The 14,901-nt window shown below is 36.6% G+C and overlaps 3 protein-coding genes across 4 annotated transcripts; all 3 read left to right on the forward strand.

The window, feature by feature from the left end:
* The first annotated feature begins 141 nt into the window (after positions 1-141).
* Positions 142-3,313, forward strand: si:ch211-260e23.8 (protein C19orf12 homolog). Its single transcript, XM_058782395.1, has 3 exons — positions 142-1,668; positions 2,100-2,277; positions 2,742-3,313. The coding sequence occupies exons 2-3, from the start codon at positions 2,118-2,120 to the stop codon at positions 3,005-3,007; spliced, it is 426 nt and encodes a 141-aa protein (XP_058638378.1). The 5' UTR covers positions 142-1,668; positions 2,100-2,117; the 3' UTR covers positions 3,008-3,313.
* Positions 3,314-3,430: 117 nt separating this feature from the next.
* Positions 3,431-5,313, forward strand: zgc:101715 (Protein C19orf12 homolog-like). The gene is made up of 3 exons (XM_058782499.1): positions 3,431-3,645; positions 3,833-4,010; positions 4,569-5,313. Exons 2-3 carry the CDS (start codon positions 3,851-3,853, stop codon positions 4,832-4,834), a joined length of 426 nt encoding a protein of 141 aa, XP_058638482.1. The 5' UTR covers positions 3,431-3,645; positions 3,833-3,850; the 3' UTR covers positions 4,835-5,313.
* Positions 5,314-10,991: 5,678 nt separating this feature from the next.
* Positions 10,992-14,272, forward strand: si:ch211-260e23.7 (protein C19orf12 homolog). Of its 2 annotated transcripts, none has more exons than XM_058782110.1 (3): positions 10,992-11,211; positions 11,474-11,652; positions 12,196-14,272. In XM_058782110.1, the coding sequence occupies exons 2-3, from the start codon at positions 11,493-11,495 to the stop codon at positions 12,462-12,464; spliced, it is 429 nt and encodes a 142-aa protein (XP_058638093.1). In that variant the 5' UTR covers positions 10,992-11,211; positions 11,474-11,492; the 3' UTR covers positions 12,465-14,272. The 2 variants fall into 2 exon arrangements, with proteins under 2 accessions (XP_058638093.1, XP_058638092.1); XM_058782109.1 differs by having other exon boundaries at positions 10,998-11,211; positions 11,470-11,652.
* Positions 14,273-14,901: the final 629 nt, after the last annotated feature.

Raw genomic sequence — 14,901 nt, forward strand, 5'->3', positions numbered from 1 at the left:
AAGCTCCGCCCACGAGGCTTGGCGTCACAGTGGTATTCGCACATGCGGATGTCCTTGTTTACATACATACTGGATGTCTCACAGGTGTTCACAGATAGCTTAAACAACGCTGAAGAAAAACATTAGGTGTGTTCGACTTGAAGCGGCGCTGCGCAGAATGATCAGTGTTCAAAGTCCTCAACTTTGCTCCGAGATCTTTGATGAACTACCTTTAACTGAAAATTGAGTTTACATTTTTTTGTTTTTAATTATTATTGACTATTTTCCTATTCTATACTGTAAAGCTGTTTTGACACAACCTGTATTGTTAAAAGCGCTATATAAATAAAGGTGATGTAGAAGCCTCCAACTCTAAACTTGACTTCCACACTTCGGGGGTTTAGTAACAACAAGCAGTAGCAGCAGTCCAGTCATTCCTCTTTCCGATTAACAGTTAATTTTTCTCTTGTTTTCAGTTTGCACGCACATTATGATGATCACAGCTGCTGAAAACTGATTTGCTCCCCCCGATTCCATTTCCTGTCAATGATTCAATGGGTGTTTCTCAAACGGAAGGCTGGATCCTACCGAGGCTGCGTCCTTCCTAGTTCAGTCCTTCAGAGTCTTGTCGGCTAGACTCCTCATCTGCATATAAACGCTAGATTGAGACGCTCTAGTAAGTGCGCGTGGCTACCTCACATATGTTGCCGCCCTTACCGTCACGGCACAAAAACACTAATAAAACTTAGTTTTGGAAAAAAACCTTTGTATTACAAATCTTTATATTATTTGGCTTTCTATTAATGCAATACAATGAAAAACCGCCATCTATCTCCATGTGGCATAAATTATTGGCAGTTTAGCGTTTAGTAATTAATTTACACCAAAACAAAATCTAACATCTATCCTTTCATGTCCGAAAACATTATTTTTGTCTTAGATTTCATAATAAATTCAGACAAGCTCAGTACTGACTCGTTTTTCGTCAGTTTATTTTCATGAAATGGGTACAAAGGATTGTGGTTGATTGAAGGTCGCGGAGGATGCATCCCATGCATCCTTCAAATTCAGCTGAAAGAAGGACGCGAAACGAAGGCTGTCTTCCGAGGATCCTCCCACTGAGACGGCCTTCAGAGACGTTTGATGACATGGCAGCCGAGATATGCAACCTTTGTAGGACGCAGCCTTCCGTTTGAGAAACACCCAATGTGTCACCGCAGGGGGAACTTCTGTCCCTTTGAAAAGTGGTGTTGACACACACCGCACAAACTTAATGTGGCCCTCTAGAGGCCAAAACAGCGTGGGACAATCTTCTGAATAACATGAGCCAATGACAATTATTTATTTTATTTTGCCTGTTTATCTATGTGGGAAAAAATCCACTTTATGAGGAACATCTCCTAATAATTACATTTTAAAATAAATTCATCTCATTTGGATGACTATCTTGGAACTGACAGGATCTTAGATGCATAAACTAATCGAATTATGAGTGTGAGGTGCATTGTGTGTCGTGTTCATATTAGTAACACAAATTAAAGCGAGGGGGCTGGGGGCCCGCAAGGCAAGCAGCTCTACATCAGATGAACAGACTGCGGAAGTGTGCAAATGTACTTGAGCAATCCCACACTGATTTCACCCAGAGTGACTGGAACAGGCGTCTTCTAGCTCTTCTTTAAAGAAGAAAAGGTAAGCTTTTTAAAAGCGAATTTCAATTTTATCATATCAATATGTGACAAAATTATCTGAAAGTGAATTGAAATATATTTTGTTTTAAAATTATAGCCTATATTTTTATTTTTTTTTTTTTAAGATAAAATTGTTTAATCAATAATGTTGAATTTCTAACAAATTTCCGAAAAGAGTTTTCAATGAGTATTTATTTTTTTTATTGTTTGTTAGCAGAATAGTGAAATCTAAATGAAGGCTGTATTACTGTGAGCAATTAAATCTGCATATCATGGAATGATTTGAAATATTTGATAATGTTCTCAGATGTTGCATGTGAATGGGCAACTCGTTGATTAAAGTACGTCATTTATGTTTGCATATCAGCGTGCCTTTCTGTTCTTCTCATTTCTGTGTAAAAGGGCAAATGATCCATTAGTGTTTATTTCCAGGTTTCTCTTGACATCACAATGAGCAGTCGAGTGGATGATGTTATGCAGCTTTGCTGTGAGGTCTCGGCCAGCAGGAAGATGAAAGCAGCCGTGAAGAGCTCTGGAAAGGGAGCTGCAGCGGCTGGCGGAGGTGCTTTTGTAGGGGGAATGGTTGGAGGCCCAGCCGGAATAGCTGTTGGTAAGACTATGCCTCTGTTTTCCATGCAATCCATAAACTTTCATCTACTTTCATCACAGGGCGGTGTTATAATATCATCTTTAATGGCCTAGTGCCGTGTTACTCAACCATTTTGCCTTCAGTATAAGGCTACTCCTTCAACACCAAACTAAATAAAATATATATTATTATAAATGATAAATTAAAATAAAACATACATATTATAAACATACATTTAAAAACAATTCATTGATTTTACTTATTCTAATGCTTTATAGCCCTAATATTTTTTTTTTTTACTCGAAGTTAGAAGTTTCAGTTTTACATACGTTTATCAAAGCACAACACATTTATTTGAGCCTATATGGTTATTTGAAATATATTTGAAATGGTTATTTTTGTAACAAAGCTATAGCTATTTACTCTTACGAACAAAGCTAATTAATCATATTCTGTGCCTCTCTTAATATATTGTTTTACTCTAGGTGGTACTTTGGGAGGTCTCTTGGGAACTTGGATGACCAGTGGCCAATTCAAACCTCTTCCTGAGATCATCAAGGAGTTGCCTCCAGAATATAAGGAGAAACTGTACTCTGATGTCATGGGTGCATTGGGCACACTGGACTGGACAGACGTGGCTGGTCTCATTGTTCTGGTTATGGGCAGTGCCACTCTGCAGGAACAAGTGCTTGCTGCTATCCTCACTTATGCCACAAAAGAGCTGAAGGCTGAAGTGCAGTATGGAAACTGACCACTAGACGGTTAATGTCACCAGCTAGTGGTTCTCAATCTTGCATCCTGTTGCTTTAGTACTCCTGTTTCTGTTTCTCTGCAGCTCTTGTGCAGACTCTTTTTTTTAAGCAATAACATTGTAGTCTCATGAAAACAGTTAGGCTAGTTATTTCCGTGCATAATGCAGGTTATTCTAATAAAGAAGATTTGTGGAATGTTCTGTGATGGTTTTCAGTTAAAACCAATAAAACTGTATTTCTCGTTTTAAAAAGTTCAAAATAATGTATTGTTTATTTCATTTTTTTAAACAATGAAGTGAGTAGCATTTAATAAATCAAATTACATGTTGCATGATTTTAAGTGTTTCTTTAAAAAAAAAAAAAAAAAAATCCCCAGCTAGCCTACATTTGTGTAGCTACTTTTCATGCTAGGTGAATATATAATTCTGGATAACAGTTTATCAAACATATCTAATAAGTCTTCGCCGACTAAATGCAGTCAACGAAGTTGAAATGGTTAAAGAGTCGCCTCTACGAGCACGCGGAGAATATCACTGAGCACAGCACGGAAGTGCACGTCAATATATCACGCTTATGAATATGAGACCGAAAGTAACTTTAACTTGCCGAACCCCTGCTCTAGTTCAAAGACAAACGGGTAAGAACTGGAAAATGTCAAATATATTTATTATAATTAGGATTTAGCCTACAGCGCGTCATTATTCTCTCAAACAATTAAACGTAGCAATACTTCGGAAAACGCGAAATGTTTGTTTCATTGACTGTTTTTCTCTCCCTTTTTCTTTATATGTGTGTGACAATCATTTATCGTTGTTTATCACCAGGTTTTGTAACACTTAAAAATGGCAAATCGAAAAGATGATATAATGAAACTTTGCTGTGAAATCTCCGCAAGTAAGAAGATAAAAGCAGCATTTAAAAACTCAGCGAAAGGAGCTGCAGTTGCTGGAGGAACTGCTTTTGTTGGAGGGCTCCTCGGTGGTCCAGCAGGCATCGCTGTTGGTATGCTTATGCGTGTTTTCCTTCAATCCGCTTCTTTTCCCCCTTTCAGTTCGTCTAGTTCACTTCTTATCCGCAAGATGTTGCTACCATATGTGACCCTGGACCACAAAACCAGTCTTAAGTCGCTGGGGTATATTTGCAGCAACAGCCAAAAATACATTGTATAGGTCAAAATTATCGATTTTTCTTTTATGCCAAAAATCATTAGGATATTAAGTAAAGATCATGTTCCATGAAGATATTTTGTAAATTTCTTACCGTAAATATATCAAAACTTCATTTTTGATTAGTAATATGCATTGCTAAGAACTTCATTTGGACAACTTTAATGGCGATTATCTCAATATTTAGATTTTTTTGCACCCTCAGATTCCAGATTTTCAAATAGTTGTATCTCGGCCAAATATTGTCCAATCCTAACAAACCATACATCAACGGAAAGCTTATTTATTCAGCTTTCAGATTTATAGAAGAATTTCGATAAATTGACACTTAAGACTGGTTTTGTGGTCCAGGTTCACATATATGGTATTATTTTATTCACTTATATTACTCAAGGTGCTGCTGTGGGAGGTGTGCTGGGAGGATGGATGACCAGCGGCCAATTCAAGCCTCTTCCTGAGATCCTCATGGAAATGGCTCCTGCACAGCAGGAGCAACTGTACTCTGATGTCATGGCCATATTGGGTACACTGAAGTGGACTGACGTTCCTCAGCTAATAGCTCAAGTTAATGGGAATGCCACTCTACATGAGCAGGTCCTGGGTGCCATACTCAATTATACTAAAAACCAACTCAAAGCTGATGTGCGGTATGAAGACTGACCGCTGGAGAGTAAATGTCACTGGTTTTAGTTTTAGTGCATAGATTTCTCTTTTACTGGGGGATACTTTCAGCCACTGATTTTAAACTTTTTAACTGTTTTTTATCTTTTAAGTATGCTTATGGATGTTAGGGCATTACAAATTCTAAATATATTAATGTCAGAAGACCGAAACACTGACTTATTTGTTAGAGCTAGTTTCAATGCTTAAGGACAAGCTTGAAGAACAAGTTGTGACTATTTCGCATTCTTCATGTCATATACATGTCATATGTTTAAAACACTATAGAATGTATAAAATGTCACTATGTGAAAGTAGAATATTATAGGCTTACATGTTTATGCTACACAGTTTACAAATCAGAAATATAGGCATGATCAAAAGCACATACTCTCTTCATTCAAGTTGTCAATGCAAAATGTGTAATGTAGGTGTCACTGCATATTGAGATGAATGCATAAAGAAAAACATAAAAGCGACTGTGCAAATGTCAGTGTCTTTTTTATCTCAAGTCAAAAATGTGCCAAACAAGTTCAAAATACAGAAGAAAGAAAGAAAGTTATTGTTTCACTAAAAAGACACTAGAAAACTAAACCAAAAAAAAAAAAAAAAAACGTGGCCATATACATATATATATATATACAGTGAGGAAAATAAGTATTTGAACACCCTGCTATTTTGCAAGTTCTCCCACTTAGTAATCATGGAGGGGTCTGAAATTGTCATCGTAGGTGCATGTCCACTGTGAGAGACATAATCTAAAAAAAAAAAATCCAGAAATCACAATGTATGATTTTTTAACTATTTATTTGTATGATACAGCTGCAAATAAGTATTTGAACACCTGAGAAAATCAATGTTAATATTTGGTACAGTAGCCTTTGTTTGCAATTACAGAGGTCAAACGTTTCCTGTAGTTTTTCACCAGGTTTGCACACACTGCAGGAGGGATTTTGGCCCACTCCTCCACACAGATCTTCTCTAGATCAGTCAGGTTTCTGGCCTGTCGCTGAGAAACATGGAGTTTGAGCTCCTCCAAAGATTCTCTATTGGGTTTAGGTCTGAGACTGGCTAGGCCACGCCAGAACCTTGATATGCTTCTTACAGAGCCACTCCTTGGTTATCCTGGCTGTGTGCTTCGGTCATTGTCATGTTGGAAGACCCAGCCTCGACCCATCTTCAATGCTCTAACTGAGGGAAGGAGGTTGTTCCTCAAAATCTCGCAATACTTGGCCCCGGTCATCCTCTCCTTAATACAGTGCAGTCGCCCTGTCCCATGTGCAGAAAAACACCCCAAAGCATGATGCTACCACCCCATGCTTCACAGTAGGGATGGTGTTCTTGGATGGTACTCATCATTCTTCTTCCTCCAAACACGTTTAGTGGAATTATGACCAAAAGTTCTATTTTGGTCTCATCTGACCACATGACTTTCTCCCATGACTCCTCTGGATCATCCAAATGGTCATTGGCAAACTTAAGTCGGGCCTGGACATGTGCTGGTTTAAGCAGGGGAACCTTCCGTGCCATGCATGATTTCAAACCATGACGCCTTAGTGTATTACCAACAGTAACCTTGGAAGCGGTGGTCCCAGCTCTTTTCAGGTCATTGACCAGCTCCTCCCGTGTAGTTCTGGGCTGATTTCTCACCTTTCTTAGGATCATTGAGACCACACGAGGTGAGATCTTGCATGGAGCCCCAGTCCGAGGGAGATTGACAGTCATGTTTAGCTTCTTCCATTTTCTAATGATTGCTCCAACAGTGGACCTTTTTCACCAAGCTGCTTGGCAATTTCCCGTAGCCCTTTCCAGCCTTGTGGAGGTGTACAATTTTGTCTCTAGTGTCTTTGGACAGCTCTTTGGTCTTGGCCATGGTAGTAGTTGGATTCTTACTGATTGTATGGGGTGGACAGGTGTCTTTATGCAGCTAACGACCTCAAACAGGTGCATCTAATTTAGGATAATAAATGGAGTGGAGGTGAACATTTTAAAGGCAGACTAACAGGTCTTTGAGGGTCAGAATTCTAGCTGATAGACAGGTGTTCAAATACTTATTTGCAGCTGTATCATACAAATAAATAGTTAAAAAATCATACATTGTGATTTCTGGATTTTTTTTTTTAGATTATGTCTCTCACAGTGGACATGCACCTACGATGACAATTTCAGACCCCTCCATGATTTCTAAGTGGGAGAACTTGCAAAATAGCAGGGTGTTCAAATACTTATTTTCCTCACTGTATATATACACACACACACAAACACACACACAAAATCAATGCATGTAAAATACGGCCACTGATGGCCTATGTATTTTTCTTGGTCTGAAAAAGATATCCAGATATCCAGCGAGTAGCAATTACAGTATGTGGGTGAAAACACCCTTGATGCCAGGGGTCAGAGGAGAATGGCCAAACTGGTTTGAGCTGATACAAAGTCAACAATAACTTGAGCTGAAAACAATAACTCTAATAACCACTCTTTACAACTGATGTATAGGGGAGAGTGGGGATGAAAGCGGGTTGAAAGTAACAAAACAATTTTCTCAGAGCCCTTTTTACTTTTTTATAACTTTTTAACTACCTGCTTTTTTTTTTTATGCATTTTGAGATGAATGCATAAAGAAAATCATAAAAGCAACTGTGCAAATGTCAGTGTCTTTTTATCTCAAGTCAAAAATGTGCCAAACAATTGCAAAATACAGAAACATAGAAAAAAGTTATTGTTCCACTAAAAAGACACTAAAAAAACCTAAACCAACCAATTATGTGGGCAAAAACGCCTTGTTGATACCAGAGGTCAGAGAAGGATGGGCAAACCTGTTCGAGCTGAAAGAATGGCAACAATAACCACTCGTTACAACTGAGCAGAGGCGGACAAAGTACACAACTCCATTACTTGAGTGAAAGTACAGATACTTCTGGTCAAATATTACTCCATTACAAGTAAAAGTTGTAAAGACAGATTTTTACTTAAGTATAAGTACAGAAGTACTTGCTTTTAAAAGTACTTAAGTACCAAAAGTAAATATTTTTTTGATTATAATATTTTTTTATAATATATAATATTTATTTATTTTGATTATAATATTGTTTTCTTATTGTTGTACGTAATACTTGCAATACCTCTGAAACAACGTACAATCATTACACCTACTGAATACACTGACTAGCTTGTAGTATCTTTGGAATAAAGAGCTTTTAGAATGTTAAAAACCTATGGGGAAAAAAAACAACAACTATTATTTAACACCCTACCCACCCCCACAAAAGCAGGATGGTAGTGATCTCACACAGCTCTGACAGTGTGTGCACACATCTATGTGTAGCCATTCATCCACATTTGAACAGAGTGGACAGTGAAATCCTGTAAACACAGAGTGATAAGGAAGAAAAAATAATAAAACCTGCTTTAAAACCCAGCAACACAACTGTAGCTGTATAACTTTACAACAGCAACACTGCTTTTAAAAAAAGCAAAACAGCAAGACTTATTTGACATCAAAACAAAAATTTCAAAAATGCTGTCTAATCGCTCTCGCTGTACTTTGATGTCATACACAGAACGGTCTGTGCAGTGCTGCTTCAAGTCCAACACCTGTTGTGTTTTATTAGGAGACGCACAACAGTTCTTCTGTGGCTTTATAAGACATTTTTTCACATAGGCTACACATTATATGTGGTATATATTGTGTCTAATATATACCACATTATTATTATTTTTATTATTGAATTGTTGTAAATAAATATCACATTTGCAACTGGTCAGTGTTCTCAAAAATGCTGGGAAATCACTTAATGTAGCCCTACAAGAGTGATTACTGATAAACTGTCTGAAAAAAAGAAAGTCACGTTTTGGAGAAGAAAAAAAATCACCCACTGACTTTCAAAGCTGCTGCATAGTAATGACTTTCTACTTTGAGGACCTTGATAGAAATGTAGTGGAGTGAAAAGTACTATATTTGTCTTTCAAATGTAGTGAAGTTAAAGTCATAAGTTTCCAAAAACAACAACAAAAAAATAATACTCAAGTACAGATACTCAAAAAGTGAACTTAAGTACAATACTCAAGTAAATGTTATTACAGAAGATATATCAGAATACAGAAGAGTATCTCTAAATGCAAAACACATTATACCTTGAAGCAGATGGGAACAGCTGCAGAAGACCACACCGGATGCCACTCCTGTCAGGTACGAACAAGAACCTCAGGCTACTGTTTGCAGGATAACATGCAAAACAGGATAACAAAGCTCAATTCACCTCAAACTGGTTTCTCAAACATGATACTGTTCACTAATAGCCTACTCCAATAGCTTCCAACAGATCTCAATCCAATATGTAGTGGTGGAATGAAAGATTTGCATAATGGATAGCCTATGCAGCAACGTGATGCCATCATTTCAATATGAGACAAAATCTCAGAGGAATGTCTCCAGCACCTTGATGAATTGATGCCAGAAAGAATCCAACCCGGTAGTGTATGGGATTTTGTTTTTTATTTTTTTGTTTCTATTTTGTCCAACAGGGGCCTATTGGAAAAAGTACGGTACTGCAGGTTGTTTGGCAGTTTCTCAACACAGTTACATTACATTTTGGAGATGTATGGAGTCAATTTAATGCCGCATATATATGCAAAAGAAAATAAAGTTTTGCAAAAGAAAATGAAGTATTGCAAGAAAAAAATAAGTTTTGCAAAGGAAAAATAAAGAATTGCAAAAGAAAATGAAGTATTGCAAAAAGAAAATAAGTTTTGCAAACAAAAATAAAGAATTGCAAAATATAAATGAAACAGAGCAAAAGCAATGATTTTGCAATACATATTTTCCATGGCCATATCTACTAATTTATTTGCAATGCAGCTTTTATTTTGCGTTTCAGTCAAGTTTGAGCTTGCGATACTGTTTTCCCTTTGCTTCACGTTTCTGCGTCTCACTTTGTGGCGCTGTTTTGACATGGGGTGGAGTCAGGGGACGGGGCGTGTCCAACAGGCCTGGGCATGCCTCCCTGGACGTCATCGGCCCGACGCAGATCACAGCTGATCCAGGCACCGTCATTGAGCAGAGGCATGCGGGTGGATCGTTTCCTTTTATTCACTAGCTTTAAAACATGCATGTTTTCATTTTATTAACAAATGTATATGTGTATTAGCAGCGTTTGCTCAAGTTAAAGAAGTTGTTAATATGAACATCTGCTGTTTATTTCTCTCAATGTGTGCACACTTTTATAGCATTAAAATGTGTATTGTTTCATTTGGTTAACTAAATGTGCATTAATAGTGCTTGTTTAAAATCTCTTAACCTGTGCACAGCGCTCTTTGTTTACATTAGTTCAGAGTTACTGCTAGTTTTAATGTAAAAGAATGCAATTAACTTCATAAACTATACATCATTAAAAAGGTCTAAGACTCAAGCTTCATATCCATCTCGACTTCGTTTTTCATTTACATAACTCCTAAAAATACTAAAAACGTAGTATGTCACTGTATTATGTCATTTCTTAATTTATGCCAGGAGTTATGTAAATGAAAAACGAAGTCGAGATGGATATGAAGCTTGTAAACAAAGAGCGCTGTGCACAGGTTAAGAGATTTTAAACAAGCACTATTAATGCACATTTAGTTAACCAGATGAAACAATACACATTTTAATGCTATAAAAGTGTGCACACATTGAGAGAAATAAACAGCAGATGTTCATATTAACAACTTCTTTAACTTGAGCAAACGCTGCTAATACACATATACATTTGTTAATAAAATGAAAACATGCATGTTTTAAAGCTAGTGAATAAAAGGAAACGATCCACCCGCATGCCTCTGCTCAATGACGGTGCCTGGATCAGCTGTGATCTGCGTCTCGGGCCGATGACGTCCAGGGAGGCATGCCCAGGCCTGTTGGACACGCCCCCGTCCCCTGACTCCACCCCCATGTCAAAACAGCGCCACAAAGTGAGACGCGCAGAAACGTGAAGCGCAAAGGGGAAAACAGTATCGCAAGCTCAAACTTGACTGAAACGCAAAATAAAAGCTGCATTGCAAATAAATTAGTAGATATGGCCATGGAAAATATGTATTGCAAAATCATTGCTTTTGCTCTGTTTCATTTATATTTTGCAATTCTTTATTTTTGTTTGCAAAACTTATTTTCTTCTTGCAATACTTCATTTTCTTTTGCAAAATTTATTTTCTTTTGCATATATATGCGGCATTAAATTGACTCCATAGATGCTCCGAAATAAATTAATTAGCACTATGAAAAGTATCATAAGCATAACACAAGTTAAAGGGCCAGCACAAAGCAGCGGAGCAGACTGCGGAAGTGTGATCACTCGCAGGCTGATTTCTCAAACTGAAAGTAACTTCAACAAAAGAAAGAGGTAGGCTAGTCTGATGTTGTTTACGAAACAAAACTAAATCTTGCCAAAAGCAGACGTTAAATACATTTCATTTCATGTAGCCTAACTTGTTTAGCTTTAACTTGTCCAGTTTTTACTTTCTTTAGTTTGTTGTAGTTAAAGACTGTTTGTTTGATAGAAACCATTGATTATATACGAGTCTACGATTCTGTGCATTGTTAAATCTTCTTACATTTGAGAATAGCCAGCACTTTGATTAATGTTTCTCCTCCTTGTCAGGCAGTGTTTGAACACACAACACAATGAGCCGTCAAATAGAAGATGTAATGGCGCTCTGCTGTAAGATATCAGAGAGCAGGCAGATTAAAGCGGCTCTGCAGAACTCAGCCAAAGGAGCTGCTGCTGCTGGTGGAGGGGCTTTTTTAGGGGGGCTACTCGGAGGTCCACCCGGTATATTTCTTGGTACGTATGCTGATGTGTTTGATTTCTTGTCGCTTACAAACTTTGACCCACTTTACTTTTTAACCACAGAGTGGCGCTATAATATAATCTATAAACAATTGTATAGCTTGTTCTCTGAAGCCATTTTATGTTAACTTGTTTTTTGTAAAAACGTCTAAGCAAACACTCTTAAAATGTTCTTTATTGGCATAAATGGTTCCACGAAGAACCTTTAACATCCATAGAACCACAGTGTTTCCACTGGAGATTTTTAAAATGTTCTTCACATTATATGGAAACAAAATGGTTCTTTCAAGAACCAAACTTTTATTTTGTAGATTTTGTAAATTTTAAATACTATTACGATTCGATTAAACTATGTAGAAAATGTTGGAAATACAAATTCCATCAAAAAGGCTATTGTTTAGACAACTTAATATGATCAACTTTACATTTCAAGTGAAAAAAAGTTTATTTTATTGATTAATAATTGTGGGTGGCATATTAATTAATCCTTTAGCTGTTTGTTTCTTGTCTTACTTGATCTCCTATTGTCATATACAGGTGGAGCTTTGGGAGGCGCCATGGGATGGTGGATGACTAGTGACAAATTCCAACCTCTTCATCAGATCATAATGGAGATGCCTCCTCAACAGAAGAGGAAACTGTACTCTGAGGTCATGGCAGTACTGGGCAATCTGGATTGGGTTGACCTGGCTCAACTCATTTTTTTAGTGATGGGTAATTCCTCTCTACAAATGCGAGTACTTACTACTTTAATCTCTTTTGCCACAAAAGAGCTCGGAGCCAAAGTGGAGTATGGACAAACATAGCATGTTAATTTCACCTGCTTAGTCTAAGCCAAGTTTGATTATCGGAAGAGCTTTTTTTGTTTAGGTTTTTTGATGTTTCTGAAAGATGTGTTTTTACTTTTAATTTTCTTTATTATAAACATGCTTGTAAGTGCTGTGATCAACTCCTTTTCCAACATTTCTATTTCAATCCAGTTTACCAGAGCCACAGAGTTTCACTGTAAACCTCAACATGTTTAAAATATTTAAATGTTTAAAATCCTCAAAAGAAATCTGAATAATTAAGCAATAATCTTTTATAAACCACGTAAAACCAAGACCACCTCATGAGCCATTTGAGTACAGTTAAAGGGATAGTACACTGCAAAATGAAAGTTCAGTCATCATTACTCACACCACATGTGGTGTGTGACTTTCCATTATATGGACCAATGGATTCTGCAAAAAAAACTTTTATATTCTACAAAAGAAAGAATGTCAAACATGTTTGGAACGACATGAGGGTGAGTAAATGATGACACAATTTTCATGTTTTGGTGAATAGTGTTGTTTGTTCATATCAATTAAAATTTTATTTTCTAAAACATAGGATAGGATAGCCTAGCATAGAATAGGATATAGTTTGGAGGTTATGCATGAATCAGAATCACCATTTAATTTACATTGTTCTTTAAGACTAGAATACACTACACAAGTTTTAAAATCTGAACAGATTTTAAAACATTAGGCATCATACACTTACCGACTTTCTTAATAGCCGCCAAGGAAAACATGCCATCACACACTACAAGACATCAAGTTGTTCCGATCACAACAAACACTGTTGATAGGAGACGCGTGACAAATTAAAACAATATGCATTCTAAAATTGGCTCAAAATATCAAATATGTTTGATATCCTCTAACTGGATGGAATCAGAGTCTAAAGACAAAAAATCTGAGTTTGTAAATCTGTGTAATCTGTCAGCTCAAATCTGCAGACAGGCTCTGACTTTTGGCAACTTGCATCATCTTGTTCAAACTGTTGGGGGAAAATCGGGGCAAAAGTTGTGTAGTGTATTCCAGCCTTTATGCAATAATCCATTCATATGATAATATTTGCATTGGTAGAGAATTAAGCTGAGGGTCTACCTATGGGGGATCTACCAAAAATATCACTATAACAGTGACTTAAATGACTTTCTTTTAACTCAGTAATAACTATTTAGCTATTTTCTCATAAATGCTGAAAGCTACAGTGTTATTTGGGGGCTACAAACTGTGAAAGATAAGATGTAACTCTAATTGTAACATGATTAACACAGTGTTACTTCATATCTGAAAATAACCCATTAAAGCATGTACCACATGTTATTTTATGTATGTTTACCTGGCACCTTATATGCACCACTTTTTAAAACTGGTAAGGTTTTTAATCCCCCCCCCCCCCTTCAAAAACATCTGTTAAGCTCATCAGTGCTGCATTTATTTGATCAAAAATATTATCAGTAATATTGTGAACTATTATTACAATCTAAAATACCTTTTAATATATTTTAATTTATTTATTTATTTAGGTGTAATTTATTTAAGCAGCCATTACTCCAGTCTTCAGTGTCTCGTGATCCTTCAAAAATCATTTTAATATGGTGCTCAAGAAACATTTATTTTTATCAGTGTTGAAAACAGTTGCACTGCTTTTTTTTTTTTTCAGGATTCTTTGATGAATAGAAAACTCAAAAGAACAGCATTTATTTGAAACAGAAATCTATACCATTATATTAATGTCTTTACTGTCACTTTTGATCAATGTAAAGCAACATTGCTGAATAAAAGTATCAATGTTTTTTATGACATGTTTGGCTTTGTCATGTAGATTGAGATCACATATGGTTAACGTAGACTATTTTAAATCCAATTAAGAGGTGTGTGAACTGGATAGCCCCCATGAAATTGAATCACATCATAATTTGAGCTTGATAATGTTGCTTCTTGAGTGTGGAAGAAATGGAGCATGTTTTCATGTTTAGAAAATGCTGATAGAAAGTTAAGTTGATAATATAAAGGCTGATGATGATTTCATTTTGTTTTTGTTTGTTTCTCATCACATTTCTTTGAAAATGAGAAGTGGCTGGCCATTAAACCACAGTGCCCTCACTCTTTCTGTACTGTGCTCTTTGGTTCGTGGTACAGTGCAGTTCAAGTGGTGGAAAGCAGAAAATGTATTCTTAGAATAGCTTCTCTCAGGTCAGCTATACTCGCACACTAAAAACACACTACAATTTATCAAATGAAAAGAAAAATGCAGTGAATTATAATTAATTTTTACTACGAGAGGTTTGTCAAGGTTGTACGTCAGTTGTTTGCCAAGAAAAATGTAACTGCTTCCTCATATCAAGATGTGTATGTATTTGCTGATTTTCCACTGAATAGGACATTGCATGTTTTCTGGCATTAAACATGAAAAGACAGCAGCATG

This window comes from Onychostoma macrolepis, chromosome 07, assembly GCF_012432095.1.
Source record: "Onychostoma macrolepis isolate SWU-2019 chromosome 07, ASM1243209v1, whole genome shotgun sequence".
In the NCBI taxonomy this organism is placed as follows: domain Eukaryota; kingdom Metazoa; phylum Chordata; class Actinopteri; order Cypriniformes; family Cyprinidae; genus Onychostoma; species Onychostoma macrolepis.

Coding starts and splice junctions, on each gene's coding strand:
- si:ch211-260e23.7 (XM_058782110.1), top strand. CDS start 11,493: ATGAGCCGTCAAATAGAAGATGTAATGGCGCTCTGCTGTAAGATATCA. Junction 11,653..12,195: donor TCCACCCGGTATATTTCTTG/GTACGTATGCTG, acceptor TGTCATATACAG/GTGGAGCTTTGGGAGGCGCC.
- zgc:101715 (XM_058782499.1), top strand. CDS start 3,851: ATGGCAAATCGAAAAGATGATATAATGAAACTTTGCTGTGAAATCTCC. Junction 4,011..4,568: donor TCCAGCAGGCATCGCTGTTG/GTATGCTTATGC, acceptor ATATTACTCAAG/GTGCTGCTGTGGGAGGTGTG.
- si:ch211-260e23.8 (XM_058782395.1), top strand. CDS start 2,118: ATGAGCAGTCGAGTGGATGATGTTATGCAGCTTTGCTGTGAGGTCTCG. Junction 2,278..2,741: donor CCCAGCCGGAATAGCTGTTG/GTAAGACTATGC, acceptor GTTTTACTCTAG/GTGGTACTTTGGGAGGTCTC.